At 32.2% G+C, this 15,623-nt stretch overlaps 1 protein-coding gene across 3 annotated transcripts in view; it reads right to left on the bottom strand.

Annotated features, from left to right (window-relative positions):
• The window catches only part of CEP126 (centrosomal protein 126), an 89,871-nt gene that overhangs the window by 11,686 nt on the left and 62,562 nt on the right, over nucleotides 1-15,623 (bottom strand). For all 3 annotated transcript variants that reach the window (XM_045817775.1, XM_045817774.1, XM_045817773.1), the window contains 3 exons: nucleotides 14,610-14,808; nucleotides 8,868-11,019; nucleotides 2,171-2,283 (listed from right to left, as the gene is read on the bottom strand). In XM_045817775.1, coding sequence (XP_045673731.1) covers nucleotides 2,171-2,283; nucleotides 8,868-11,019; nucleotides 14,610-14,808 — 2,464 coding nt within the window. The remainder of the gene's footprint in view (nucleotides 1-2,170; nucleotides 2,284-8,867; nucleotides 11,020-14,609; nucleotides 14,809-15,623) is intronic.

Below are 15,623 nucleotides of genomic sequence, written 5' to 3' on the forward strand. Positions count from 1 at the left end.
TGAAGGGGGGAAATGGGACAACTGTAATAGCATAATCAATAAAATATATTTAAAAAAAAGAAAAGTTGAAAAAAATTACCTTAAGGTTTATAACCTAGTTGATTCATCATAGTAATGGTGAATCACACCCATTAGACTAACGCCTCAGTTTATAGCTATTGCCAAGGATAGGTCAAGTATTTTAGATGGCAAAACTTATATCAGAAATAGCTGCCTCAAAGCTGCACAGCTCTGGGAAATGGGCAATCTCAGAGCACTGGCAATTAGTATACCTGCTTAACATTCTCTGAGGGATACCAACTCTCCCTCCCTGGCTATGTTCTACTTTACTTCCTTACTGTCATTCTGTTCCACTTTAAGAAGTGACTTTTTCAGAGATAAAATTGCCAGGCAATCACGAGACCTCGCCTTTGTTCAGTCTCAGTTGAAGAGTAACCAGTGCAGGTTTCTGCAACAGGCCTCCTTCAATAGCTCTTGCAGCCTTGCCTCATCTCCATTATAGACTTGAGACACCTTGGGCTGAGACCCTGGCACAAAGTGGTAATTGTGCTTTTTCTATCTCTCACTGTTCTCTTAGATTCTCTCCACAAAGAAGGAGTGGGCTGGCAGAATTCCAGGATGATAAAATATATTTCCTAATACAAGGTGATGGGCTAGTGCTATAGTAACTGAACCCAGAAACCAAAAAAACCAGAAACCAAAAAATCCCTCAAAACCCAAAACGTCAAATCAAAGCAAAACAATAAAATTGAAAAAAATTACACTTTGAACTTGATTTTGATGCAGGAACACTAACATATTTTAAAGCTGACTTTGGAACCTATGTAAAGTGGGTATGTGAGTAGAAGATGTGTATGTGAAAGTGGAAGTAGGGCTTTTGGAAAGGACAAAAATGGAATTCTAAAGACCATAATACAGAAGTTAAGGAGGAAGACAAAGAAGAACAGGATGATACTCAGAAAAATAAAGATGAATTTAAAGAAGACACTAATAGCCATTTAAAATTAGTTTGTTCCTTTTTTTGCTATAACAACTACATGTTACTTTTAAATTTAAAATAATGAAATAAAAATAAAGAAAAATTTTGTTCAGTTTATAGATTTTGAGATACTTGATGTGAACAATAAGGAAGTTAAAAAGAGGATTTACTAGGCATTATATTTGTAATCAGGAAGTTATGTTTATAATAAATACTATGTTTGGTATTAAGCGGTAAGAATATATTGGTAACTGAACAACTTAATTTACATAAATAAATTACTTTTCTTTTGCTGATAAGTTATATTATGGTTGATTGTTCTCCATATTAATAATTTTGTTCATATAAAAAATCAATAGCTTCTATAATGTACAAATAATAGAATCCTCAACCTATAACTTGGAATATAAGTTCTTCATAAGGCACTATACTTCTATTAAAAAAATCAGAAGTGATATTTATAGTAGAAACTCCAAGTGAAATGCTATTCACTCGCCTATAATTTTTAATATTTTAAATTTAATCCTTGGATCAAATTAGACTCTGAGAAAATGTTATATTTAAGTCACATTTACTTAGCTCTCACACAATTGCCTCCACTAACTTTAAAATTAATAGTATTATGCTTTTGACTTTTATTAAAGATCTCTACTTCGAACAGCCATATGAAACTCCCTATTCATTTGATGACTGTTAATATGGATGTGTCCATTATGAACTTCAAGGTTCTCAATGGGAAAAGTCTTTTAAATAGTATACTTCAAACAAAATCATTATCAATATCTGCTGAGACCTATATACCATCTTATTTTCCTTTTTACTATGTCTTCTAGGAAGCTCAGATCCAAACAGAATATTTAAACACAGGGAGCTATATTAGTCTATATGATTAGCATATTTTCTTCCTTTAAACATGGATCTAATTTACCTTTCTTTTTCCTTTCTTAATGTATGTTTAAATAACTTTATTGTGAATAACCTCAGTTTTCTTTTCACAGTTGACTATGTAGCAAATAAGTTAGTACAGCAAGTGCCTAGCATAGATTCCAAGGCTGCTTCACAATAGCTTTGGATACCCCTGTATTTGTGTTGTGGTGCAGTTTACAGCAAGAGCACAGTCCTTTAAGAACATTCTGTTTTCCAAGTAATTTTCTACCATTCAATAGGGATTTTTACCAACAAGGTACTTACATTCATTTGCTCACTGCACTTCTGTCCTGCAGATCCAGGGTTTTGTTTTTTCTTCTCTAAACGAGTTCTCTTTTTATTTCCAACAATTCGTTTTCTTCTCATAACAGTGGAATCTTAAAAAATGCCAGCACAATGTCAAATTTATACAGATTAAGTAGGTAGTATATATCCAACACAAACTTCCCAATTACCTTCAGACATCACAGAAAAACTCTGTTTCAGTCAGCAAACTTTTATTGTTTTATATATTATTCTCTTAATATGTATTATGCATGGCACATTTACAAGGATGAATTAAACAAAATCTCTGCTTTTGAGGGGTTTACAGTTTAGAGCAGTGACCTCCAAAGTGTGGTGTAACATCAAAATAAATCACTACTGTGTAGGAAGAACATAATAGAATTTAACTGTATGTTTATGATCTAAAAATTAATAATTCAAGTTTATACTATGGTAATGCAGTTGACCCTTGAATAATGCGGGTGGGCAGTGTTAGTGGCACTGACTATCCATGCAGTTCAAAATCCTGTATAATTGGCCCTCGGCACTCCCGGATTTCCAACTGTGGACGGAAATTTGTATACCGTTAACATTGGCACCCTTGTCAGTCTGGAAGATAAATGGTCATTTATTGCACACAGAAACAAAGTTATCTTGGAGAAAAGGTAGAAATTCTAAGTGTGTGAGGCTGGCAGTGTTATTCATTAATGCATTTTTGCTTTCTTCAACGTGCTAAGTTTCATGTGTGTTCTAGTAAGTGGATTATGGATATTTTGTAGTATCTGAATGAGTCCTTATAAAATAAGAAAAAAACCTAAAAGAGACTTTTGTAGGGCCACAATTACATGAGTAATGTTTTATTATTTAAGGTGAGCAGTGGGTGTATGAACATTTGTATTATTTTTCTATGTGTATAACTAATTAAATATATTTTGCAAAGTCATAGATCAAAAATAACAGAAATAATGTATGCATGCACAGGTAAATAAGAAAAGCACAGCTGACACCTCTTATTCTCACTACCAAGTCTTTGCCACATAATAGCAATGATAGTATAATTATGTTTATAACAAGGATAGGATCACAAATAAAAACTATCCCAAAATTATAACAATAAACTTCATTCTAAGTACATATCATGCCTGGAGGTATTAACTAATGATAGTATATGAAATGAAGTCATCAAAATTGATAAGACATTTGAACTAAGTTTTCAGATGATTATTAATAATATATGATAGAAAAAGTATTTTATATATAAAATTATTTTATAATTAAAGTGTATTATTTTTAAAACAAAATTTCAGAATTATTTTAAAAGTCTTTACTTTGTATTTATCTTAGTGTTTAAAAATTTCTCTTTCTGGTTAAGGTGCTTAATGTGTATTAGTACAGTAATACATGTGTATGGCATAAATCTATGTGCTCCAAATATTTACTAATAGTGATACTTAAAAAATTTTGGAGTCCATTACTTTAGAAAGATTTAAATGGCTTATAACAGTAAAATGAATACACATAAATTGTATGTAAAGCTATAAACAGAATTAAGTGAAAGTATGGAGGACAGAGTGTCCCTGTAAGAATCAAGGCAGGTTTCACACAGAAGGTTATGCCTGACCTCGGTCTTAAAGGAAGAGTAGTTTTCCAAGGAAAACAACTTTTTCAGTCAAAAAGAACATTATGCACAAAGCCAAAAACTAACAATGATGAAGATGTTAAGAAGTTTTCGGGGGGGGGGGGGGCTAAAAGGTAGAAAATTCAGGTAGTCTGGGGCACAGAATATGAGTGTGTGTGTAAGCACACAAATGTCTTGAAAAGTATCATGGGAATGTGTATGTGTGCTTTTGCAATGAAAGTTCAGTTACGAGATAAAAAATGAAAGTTTTTTTAGCCCTGAAATTATGTACTAGACAACATGAGTTTGAATATTGAATCCAATTTGTTACTATAGCTAATATATATATTTTCCATATTGTAGCCATACATATGTATATAGTTATATGCATATACTATAACTACACATATACAAGTATAACTACATATAACTATGTCATTCTAATCTATATAATAATAAAGACACAAAAGCTTTCAACTTTTAAGAAAGTTGGCTAGTAACTGAACATCTGATCTTTTAGAGTAAGAAGTAATAATAAGAGTAAGAAATAATAACATAATTCTACTTAATATTTGTTTAGTATGATATTTAGCATTTATAATTAGCCCAGCTATTCTAAAGCTATAGGCACTATTATCATTATTATTGTTACAAATAAATGAAGGCACAGGAGAGGATGAATAACTTGTCTCAGGTTATAGAGCCAGACAACAGCAAGATCTGGGATTTAGCTTCAAGCAGTTAAATTTCTAAAATCTAAAATTCTAGCTCTTACTCTTCATGCTAGTAATTTTCATTCTGATTTGACTGTTTCACAGAAAGAAACATACCTTGCATTGTGAGCCAGGATGCATATATACAGTTTTGTGAAACATATTTACCCTTACAATATATGATGCGCTCTGGTAATTTTTATTCTAGAACATTTTGATTCTAAAATTATATTTCATTAAAAAATTCTGGTTATCACTTACTAGGTTGATTTCACAATCCACTAATAAGTCATCACCTATAGTTTAGAAAGCTATATATTTATTCCCACCCATATGGGTATGCTAAATGCTAAATAAGGTTAGATGCTAGATGTTCTAAATGTTATCATATCTAGTGAGATAATTTGGACAGCAGTAAAGTTTCTTTCTGTGCTTTGAGTTGTCTTCCCTATCTTTGTGAAGTCCCTATCTTTGTGTTTTTGAAGAGCTTTAAAAATACCTTAAATGAGAGGGGGGACTGGATTGGGAGTAAAAAAGGAGAAAACTGTATTTGAACAATGATTAAAATAAAAAAATACCTTAAATGAAAATTAACTTGGCCATATAATTGCTAAATGAAGAATTTTCTCCTTCCTTCAGCCTGTTCATAAATCTTCTCGAGGCAAGATCTACTATCATTTTAATACTTCCTTGTTTTGTAACATAATTAGTTGTTTTTGTGCTTTACTGTTCTTTGTGTAGATGTTCAGCTTCAGAGATTGTACATTACTGATCCCAGGAGCAGATATAGTATATACTTAAAACTATGTATTATTTCATTCACATGCAAGAACTTAAATACTATCCACTGATTAATATAATAGCTGAAAAACTTGCTATTTTTGCAAAAATAATATAGTTTGCACTGGCCAAATCTCTAGCCTTCAATAAAAATTCTAGTTATGAAGGTTTACTACCAAGAATAAAAATAAACCTGTATGTTAATTGTCTTAATGCCCATTTTCCTGAGGACTGAGGCTGAGGTTTATTGTCCAGTTGGCTATCCTCTTCTGTGAAAAAGTCATTCAAGTATTTTGGCTTTAAAAAAATTGGTGTGATGGTCTTTTGGATGTGTCACCTAATCTACAGTCCTCAGTTATTCAGTCAAACACTAATGTAGGTGATTACACTAATGTAATGTGCTGTGAAGGTATTTCATAGATGTTATTCAAATCCATAATCAGTTTGCTTTAAGTTAAGGGAGATTATCCTAAATAATCGTGTGTGCACCTGATTCAATGAGTTCAAAGGCTTTAAAAGCTGCACTGAGGCTTCCTTGAGAGAATAAAAAATTCTGTTTGTGGATAGGAATTTTAGTTTACTCCTCCTTTCCTGATAAGCTGCCCTAAAAAATTTCAGACTTGCCTAGACAGTCCCCATTTTCACATAAGCCAATCCCTTGCAATAAACCTTAATATATCTTATTGGTTGTTTCCCTGGTTGCACTCTGACTGATATAATTGGGTTGTCTTCTTCTTATTAATTGTAGGAATTCTTTATGTATTTGGGATATGAGCTCATTGTCAGTATCATATATTATAAATATCTTCTCTCACTCCATGGTTTGCCTTGTCAGTATCTTAATGGTATTTTTGGATAAAGACATTTCTAATTTTAATGCACAATTTATCAATCTTCTCCTTAATGGTTAGTATTATTATATCTGGATAAGAAATCCCTGCCCATTCTAAATTCTGTGTTATCTTCTAGAAGCATTTCTTTTTCACTTTTCATATTTATATCTACAGTTTACCTGGAAGTGAGTTTTATGTATGGTATAAGTTAAGGGTCATTTTACTAATGCCATATGATCATCTAAATGACTTAGCACTATTTAAGGAAAAGACAGGTCTTTTCTTCCTGCTATGCAGTACCACTTTTGCCAAAAATCAAGCATGTGGGGTCTAAAATATGTGGGTCTGTTTCTAGACTGTATTCTATTCCATGGTCTAAACATGCTTGTGCAGATACCATATTGTAGTCAGAGAGGAGGATGTAAACTGAAATACTGATTTTAGATGTAGAGGAGTATGGGTGTTCACAAGATCCAGGATATGACATAGGGAATGGGTACTTGAGGCAGAATGTTACAGAAAATCATTAGAGATGAGAAAGAATTGAGAGATCAGTGTTGATGGTTCATCAGCATAAATGCTGAATCAGTGGTATTTTGGCAAAGACTGCACAGAAAGGTAGAATGTGAATTACATGCCAAAGTCATCTTTGAGGGAAGAAATGACTTGAGAGGTCAGGAGGTGGTATAGTTGAATGGCTTGGGCCTCAGGGGAATCAAGTTTTTACTGGAGAGTTTTGTTTGAGAGTTCTGGAAATGCTAATGGAGAGAAAGATGTTCCATAATTTCCAACCCTGGATACATTGAGTGTGAATAAAAATGAAATAGGAGAGTAGGAAAAAAAGATGAACAGATGCATATTGAACTTTTATCCAGTATTATTAGTACAGGGTTCATTTGCAATGCTTAGTATTTAAATTGTTCTCAAAAATAAGTTTGACTGAACATACAAACTATTTAGTATTGCTAATAGTACATTTTCTAAGTATAATAACTACATTATGAAGTATAGACATATACAACAATTTGAATAATTCTAGATCTTTAAAAAGATGGCTGAAAATGTTAAATTCATTAAATTTTCTATTCTCTTATACAAACATCCCTAAGAACTACCTCATCTGATTAAATATTGTTTTCTCCAGATGAACATATATATTCTTTCATCATAGAATGAGAATATAACTTTAATATGCTACCCATTTATGCTTAAGCTATTGACAAACTATGTTTCCTAATTTTTTTCCTGATTAGCTTAGACTCTGATATAAATTTTACTTAATATACATAAAATTTTCTATATTTATTATATAGTTTTAGTAGAAAAAACATAAAACTTGGAGTCACAGATATTTGGATTAAAATAACAATTTTGCTATTTACTAGTTCTTGTCCTTGAGCAATTCTATTTCCTTCTTTGCCAATGGTGTTATAAAAATACTTACTTCTCAGGATTGTCATGAATTATAAATGAGACAATAAGTATAAAACACTTGGTACTGTAACTGGCACAGAGAAGGAACTCAAAAAAGGTAAGCATCATAATTTATCTATCACTATCACTTTAGAATGTCAAATTTGTATGATGCTTTCATCTTTTAGAGGCCGTGTGAAAATTGAAGTTACATTGTGGAATGGCTGGATAAAAAGTGATGGCATCACAGTGAGTTAGAACAAATGTGTGACAGTGGAAGAGTTCTTTTGTAATTCCACTCTGGTGAGAGATACATTTTTTTTTTTTAAAAATCTAAGTTTTTATAGATAAACACTGAAGATTTTTAGATTAAAGCTTTCCATCTGTCAATATGGCTTGTGCCCATTCACTTCAAGAAAAGTTTGGGTGTCTATTAAGTTCCAGGCACAGTTAGGACCTGTGGATGCAGTGATGAATTACAAAAAAGTCCCTGGTTCTTAGAATCTCAAGGTCTAACTGAAGACTTTAAATATTCAATTTGAAATTAACTCCCAATTTATATCTCTTCAATATTTATTCATATTTTTGGGAAAAGGAAAGCATTGTGTTTCTGATTCTCCTCTCTTCTCCCCACCCCTCCTCCAAGTCCTATTTATTTTTCAACAGGAGACTGATTCCCACTGGTAGAAAAATTTATGGGCTCCTAGTCCATTCCCTCAGAGGAAAGTAGTTTCATGAGGCATCACCAGCTACAAAGGGCAATGACATTCTGTAGAAAAATAATTTTCAGAAATGTTTAAAGGAATGCTATCATTTTTTCTCCATATGAAAACGAACATATTTAACAGTAGAGCTGCCACTCTTTCAGAAACGGGATGGAGGGGTTTGGCACACCTATCATTAGCTTATAGCAACTCAATTTAACAAACATTTTAAAAAGTAAAGTATTATAACATTTATTCATTTATTTAGAATAATTTAAACATTTTTACTGTGATTATTTAATAGACATATTGACTGTAATATTGGGGATAATGACAGAATGATATGGGGTAAGATTAGATCCTATTCTTTGTCCTTCCACTTTTAAACTAACAAGAAAAGTCATGGAAAAAATGGAGGCTAGCCAAAGTTTCTGATTTTAGTGGAGCAAATGTTGCTCAACTAAAAATTTCTGCTTCTAGACAGACAAGGATACAAGGAAGATACTGTATCTATAAAGTAATTATTTAACATTAATATCTATAAGGTATATATTGCTAAACTTTAACAAGAAAATTTTTACATGAATTTTAAACATTGTACATTTTGCTTATAAAAATATATTAACTTATTCTTACCAGCAGCCTTTTCATTTTGACTCAGAATATTATGCTGTCTTTTCCATGAGGGAACCGATTCTTCTTTAATAGGTCTAAAAGCCACAGAGTGATGACTTTCTTCATGCACAGGACACCTTTGGGTGCAATATAATGCTCCATCTTGGTGGGCAAAAATTTCAGGGCTATTTGAGTAATTTATTTTTGCCAAAGTGTGGAACTCAGAAGAACAATACGGTAGAGATGGCACCACAGTGATTGAGTCAGAATAAACATGTGAGAGTGGAAGATTACTTTCTTTATTCCACTGATTCAACTTGTGTTCTGTTGGAAGCACATGTTTTGAATTAAAATAGTTATTTGTAATAACATTTTGAGAATTTTCAGGCATTTCTGACTGACACTGAGATACTTGTATATTTTTATGACTCCTAATATTTGATGTAGATTTAGGAGGATGAGGTACAATTAATTTACCCTGAGCTTGTAAAAATGTGTTGGCTTTGCTTGCAGACTGTGTTCGAATAACTGTGCCTTTTCTGTTTGGATATACAAACCCTGACTGGACTTTAACAGATTTTGTTCTAATTACCTTTGCTCTATCTCTTTGTAGACTAGCTTTCTGAGTTTTAGAATTACTGCTATATACAGGAGATTTACTTTCTTCTTTTTCTGAGGCTGACCAGGCTTGTTTAGCAATGTTAAGATCTGAAGATACAGAACAGTTCAAAGATGCATGGTTAGTTCCAGATCCTCCTAAAGCAGCAACATTTTCAGAGACAGAATCACCCATGGGCTTTTTAGTATCAGTAGAATTTACAGTACAAGCAGGAACACTAACTATATTGCTGGCAGTAGCATTATCAGTTTGAATGTGGAGTGGTTGAGACCACTGTTGAGATATTTCTCCTCTATTTTTCAGTGAATGATTACCTTCAGCATTTTTTCCTGTATCTCCAGTTTCATCAAACCACCTCAGTTTTTTAATAGTTTTTGGAACTTCTGCACTTTTTCCTTTTTCTTTTGTTAATTCAATACTATCTCTGATAGCTTCTGCTTTTTCATTTCCTAACTTAAAGCTTTGATTTATGACTAGTGCCTCAAAATAATCATGTTCATATTTAGATTCTTTTTTTAAAATACTTTTCAGAAACCTCACACTGCTTCTCTCATGAATATTGTATCTCATTTTCTTGTGCTGACCAACTAGGTCACAATTAGAAAGTATATTAGACAATGATGTAGATGTTTTAGTTATTTTCTGTTTTTTATCTTTTGAATCAAAGTTGTGAGGTATATAGGCAGCTGGAAAATTGTCTGAAAATAAGGGCGATTCTTCCTTATTACAATTAAAATATTTTATCTTTTCATTTTTAACATCTTTCAATTCTCCTAATTTATCAGAACACTGCACTGGGTCAATTTCTTTTATGTGTATACTATTCTTTGGTAACAGTTTAGTTGATTGCGTATTAGGTGACAAAAATAAAGATGTTGCCACAGGTACAAATGAAGTAGGAATTGAAGTAGTTCTATTTTCTTGAGTTAATTCAGAATATTTCATGTTGTCTGAAATTATAGCCATATCTTGAGTTAGAGAATCTGGAGTGTTCCAGGATTTGCTAAATTTAAATGTTGGTCTTTCAGAACCGAAATGTCTCTCCCTTTTGAATGCCCCAGAAGCGGAGTCACTTGTCCTCGTGGTGGTATTTTCAGAAGTCTTTTTGCCTTTTTTATCATGTATAAATATGGGTGGACTATATACAAAGCCTACTAGATTATTGGTAGTATTTGTAGCTTTTTCCACAGTTCTACATACAGCAGATGGATTTTGTTCCTTACTATAAAAACATTCACGTGAAGGCAGAACATTAGGTTTACTTAAAATATCTGAGAAAGATTTGGCATTTTGAGTATTTGGATCATCTAAATTTATTAGCCAATTATTTATATGTTGAGTTTTAGAGAATGACAGTTTATCTTCATCAAAGCAGCTTAGATTAGTTGATGGTAGATTTGCTGATTTGAGGAAAACAGAACTCTGCTGGATTGATGTTGAAGGCTCTTTATCAGTAAGTGTTAAACAGATTTCTTCATGTTCTCCAGCCTCAAGACTGTCTACACTTGAAAGGATTTCAGAATTTGTTATCTGATAAACTTCATCACAAAATTTCTGAAAGAAAAAAGAACAAAGTTTTATAGCTTAGAAATTTTTTTAAATGCCAAAATTTATCATTCAACACATTGTTATTACTGAGCCCATTTCTTCTTGGATGTAACATACAGTAATATGATTATTTACAGTGTAACATACAAATAAGTCTATATCCCTAGAGCAGTCCTCAGTGAAAAAAAGGGAGCTAACAAAGGCTTTAATAATAAAGTTGCTGTATAAGGTAACTACCCAATTGTTCTAGCCAGTTATAGCTTAGAAAATAATTTTGCTATTGCTATTACATCCAGAGTATGAAGATTTCATAACAGCATGTGAAATCCTGAAAATGTTATTTACAAATGGTATTTCTTCCTGAAACATTCACTGGACTTGAATGAAGCGTCTAAAAGCTCTATGATCCTAATGTGAATTTCCTATTGGAAGAGCTACATTTTTAAAAATAAAAGTTAATGTCATGGTCTACATAGCAGAGTTCTCAACTCTGGGTGCAGGTTTGAATTACATAAGAAGCTTTGTAAAAAATATCTATGCCTGAGTCCTGCTGATTTAATATTTGGATGGGGTCCATACATTGGTATTATTATTTAAAAATTCCCCAGATAATTCTAATATGGACTTAGGGTTGAAAACTTGATTTTTAGGGACCTCTTTTTTTGAGATTTATCAGAGTGATAATTTCAACAAATTCCATAGACATTCTCATAACTATTTCACTGAATGTTCATGGACTTTATCAGTCTTTAATAAAATTTCATTATCACTTCCAAGTATGATAAATGTTTTAAAATATTTCTAATTTCTTACACATATCTAGAATACATTAACTCTGTATTACCTATGTAGAAATAAATTGAAGAAGACTTTAAACTGTAAATGTAGTAAAAAAGTTAGATGGACTCAAAGAAAGAAAATTAGTGTTCCATAAGATTTTTCACAAATTTTAGAAAAGTTAGATATTCTGATGTTAAACCAAAACACATTATTTTTATAGCCCCAAAAATAAACTAAAAAATCAAGAAAATCAGTTATAGAAGTATTTTAGTTTGCATAGTTAATGTTTATTGATTGATATACTATTGTGAAACAAGTTTTGAAAATGAATTCATAAGAGTTTGCTATTACTAGTATTTGGCACCTGCCCATCACATCCTTCAGTACTGTGATATCTTTTTAAAGTGTTGGTCATTTAACCTAATTATGAGGACAAAACAGAGTGTAGTTCCTTCAATGCCTGTTTTTGAAATTGACTTACTTTAATTAGTAATGATAAGGAAACTAGAAGTCCTGAAGGACTTCCTTTGAGATTGCATATAATGAGATGTAGAAATCTGGGTTAGAAGGTCCTTCTAAATGAGTGGTGTCCATGGCTCTAAAATTTCCATTTGAATAGGCCTGTAATGGCCTCATCTCCCAAAACACTTCAAAAGAAGTTCAGTAATTTCTGATTTCACTACACTATATTTTTTCCCCAGAATTTTTCTCACCACTAAACAATGAAACATAATAAGCTTCAAGTTTTTCTTGTAAGTTACTGATATAAATTGTACTAGACTTAACATGCTTTGTGTTTAAATCAATTTTATTGAGGATGCTTATCTACAATAAAATGTACCTATTTTAAATGTATAGTTGAATGGATTTTGATCAATTTTCTACCAATAACCACCATACCAAGCAATATATAGAACTTTTCCACCTGCCAAAAGTTCCTTCATGCTTCTTGTAGTCAATCCCTACTCACCAAAATAACTACTAACCTGCTTTTGTCACTATAGATACTTCTGCTTGACAATCTTTCTGTAGCATTTCTTGTAGTTCAGATAGCTGGCGTAGTGCACTGGTGTTCAGTTTTTGTTTATTTGAAAAGGCCTATTTTGCTGTCATTTCAGAGTGATATTTTAGTTGGATACAGGATTCTGGGGTGGTCACTTTTTTCTTCTCTCAGAACTATGAAAATATTGTTTCACTGTCTTTTGGCTTGAAGGCAGTGGTCTACCTTATCTTTGTTCATGCCCACATAAATGTATCCTTTTCTTGCTTAATTTAATTTTCATGTGCCTTTGATGTGTGTTTGCCTGTGTGTGTGTGTGTTTATACACGTACATGCTTATCCTTCTTGGAGTTTACTGAGCTTCTTGGATATGTGGATTTATAGTTTTATCAAATTTGAAATATTTTCAGTCACTGTTTCTTTAAATATTCCCCCCTTCTTTGGGATTTTAATTAAATGTATGCTATATTGCTTGATATGGTCTCACAGGTCAATAATGTTCTGCTTATATTTTCTAGACTTTTTCTCTCAGTGATTCAATTGGATGATTTTTATTGCCATGTCTACAAGTCCACTGATCTTTTTTTCTATAATGCTTACATTGTTAAGCCTATCCAGTGAAATTTTCATTTTAAATATTATGTTTTTCAGGTCTAGAAGGTCTATTTCATTCCTTTAAAATATCTTTTTTCATTATGTTCCTTTTTACTTTAATTCCTTGACAATGTTTATAAAATTGGTTTTAAATTCCTGCCTGTTAATTCCATCATCTCTATCATTTCTGCATCTGATTATATTGACTAATTTTTCTTATTTATGGGCTATATTTTCCTGCTTTTTCACATGTCTAGTAAATTGTTATTGAATGTTGGACATTGAGAGCATTATGTCCTGTGTCGAGATTTTAGTCTTCTTTAAGAATTAAGTTTCTTTGTGTGTGTGTGTGTGTGTGTGTGTGTTTGACAGGCAGTTGGGTAACCCATGGATTTTTTTGAGGGTTATCCAGAGAATATGTCCAGGTAAAAGCTTATATGATCATAGGGTTTATCTCATTTGTTTTCCTTTTTTTCCAAGACCATGTCCTGTACTACCTATCATCTAATGTCTAAAAACATTTGTTTCATACATTTCATTCAGAATTATAGTTATTTATGGCAGGAAGGTAGTTTATCATAGCCAGAAGAAATTGCCTGCTTTGCTAGTGTATCCCTGACACAATTGCTTAGCAACTGAATGAATCAGGCCAAAGTTATGAATTTAATCTTGATATCTGCGTACTCAGAATCTGATAAATGTGTATAATTACTAATGAAAAATAAAGTGCATGAACATTTCAGGAAAATCAGCTGAAAACCCACCCATTGGTGGGATAATAACATAGTGAGTGACCTAAGTGATAGAATAGAAATACCATTTCCAGCCAAGTGTACCCTATTTTCATTTAGAAACTAATGTCCACATGTGTTATAATTTTCAGACTGCATTTTATAATCCAACTTCTAACAACAACATGTATTATGTTGTACTTTCAAGTAGCTTTCATGTTTGTCAGACAATAACATCCATAAAGAATATTTTTCTAAATATAAGATAAAAAAGAATAGAGGATGCAGAGAGGAAAATGAATAAAAGGTAAGTAAAAATCTAAGAAATTATTACTCTGGTATCTGTGATGAATATGCACTGATTCATTCACATTCTCTCTCATGGCCTAAACTTGGCAAATGGCATACATTTCTTCAGTGGAAAACATTGCAAAATGAACAGAATTATTATTAGATCTTAAAATATTAATACCACATTTATATTTTCATACTTGCAAACTGCTTAGATGCTGATCTTCTAGGAGTTTCTGAGTTTCCACTAGTTTAAGCTGGAATGCATCTTTGTTAGCAGCCAAGTCTGTCCTGCTGTTTTCCCTCATTTCTTTATCACAATTGGTTTTGGATAAGAGATGTTTCTGATGCTTCTGATCATTTTTTGATAGTGATGAAGGTAAAGTATTGTCTATAGCTCTGTAAACCATACATAAAAAATGCTTAGTATACTTAAATAAAGTTAACTTCTTTTTATATACACATAAATGAAACATTCATGGAGTATGTGTGTCCAGATAACCACATATACGGATATTGGAGAAACATATGGACATATTAGAATGGGAATTTAAGGCAGTCAATAGTAAAATAAAAATGGTTGTGGGCTTATAGTTCTAATAAAGGACTCCACCTTCATGTAAGAATGCCCAGTTATTCATGGCTTTATTAAATCCAATTCCTGTATTGTTTAGGAAGGCTATAGGAGGAATTCCTTTAGATGTATAGAGTCAGTCCTCAGTTCTTTAAGAGCTTTCCTATCTGGATAATAATAATTTGCATTACCCTAAGCTCTGAGTTGAAGTCATGGCTGGTAGGTATTCCTATAACTCTAGTAAAGTTAGTTGAAGACTCAGGCAGGTAGAAAATATAAAAATTGCTTGTCGGGTTAGGCAGGAATTTCCATTTTAGCTTACTAGGTTTGGGTGCTTGGATCTTACTCCATGGAGGAGTCTTGCATACATTTGTTTTCAGTTGTATCACATATATAAGCATGTTTTTTTTTATGTCACAGAGGGTACCTTTAATGTAGAGTCTACTTTTAGTGTGCCAAAATGCCACCCCCAAATCATCAGGGGATGATGTCATCTTCTATTAGAAATCTGCATCTTCTAGAAACTTACAGCATGTTACATTTCAGCATATGTACAAAAGGAAAAACAAAGAACAAAGGGAAGATTTTCGGAGGAGGTGGGATGGGGATGAGGTATATAAAAAAGCTAACTGCTGCTGCA

The sequence above is a fragment of the Phyllostomus hastatus genome, unplaced genomic scaffold (assembly GCF_019186645.2).
Source record: "Phyllostomus hastatus isolate PE091 unplaced genomic scaffold, TTU_PhHast_1.1 phas_scaffold_317, whole genome shotgun sequence".
Classification (NCBI taxonomy): Eukaryota; Metazoa; Chordata; class Mammalia; order Chiroptera; family Phyllostomidae; genus Phyllostomus; species Phyllostomus hastatus.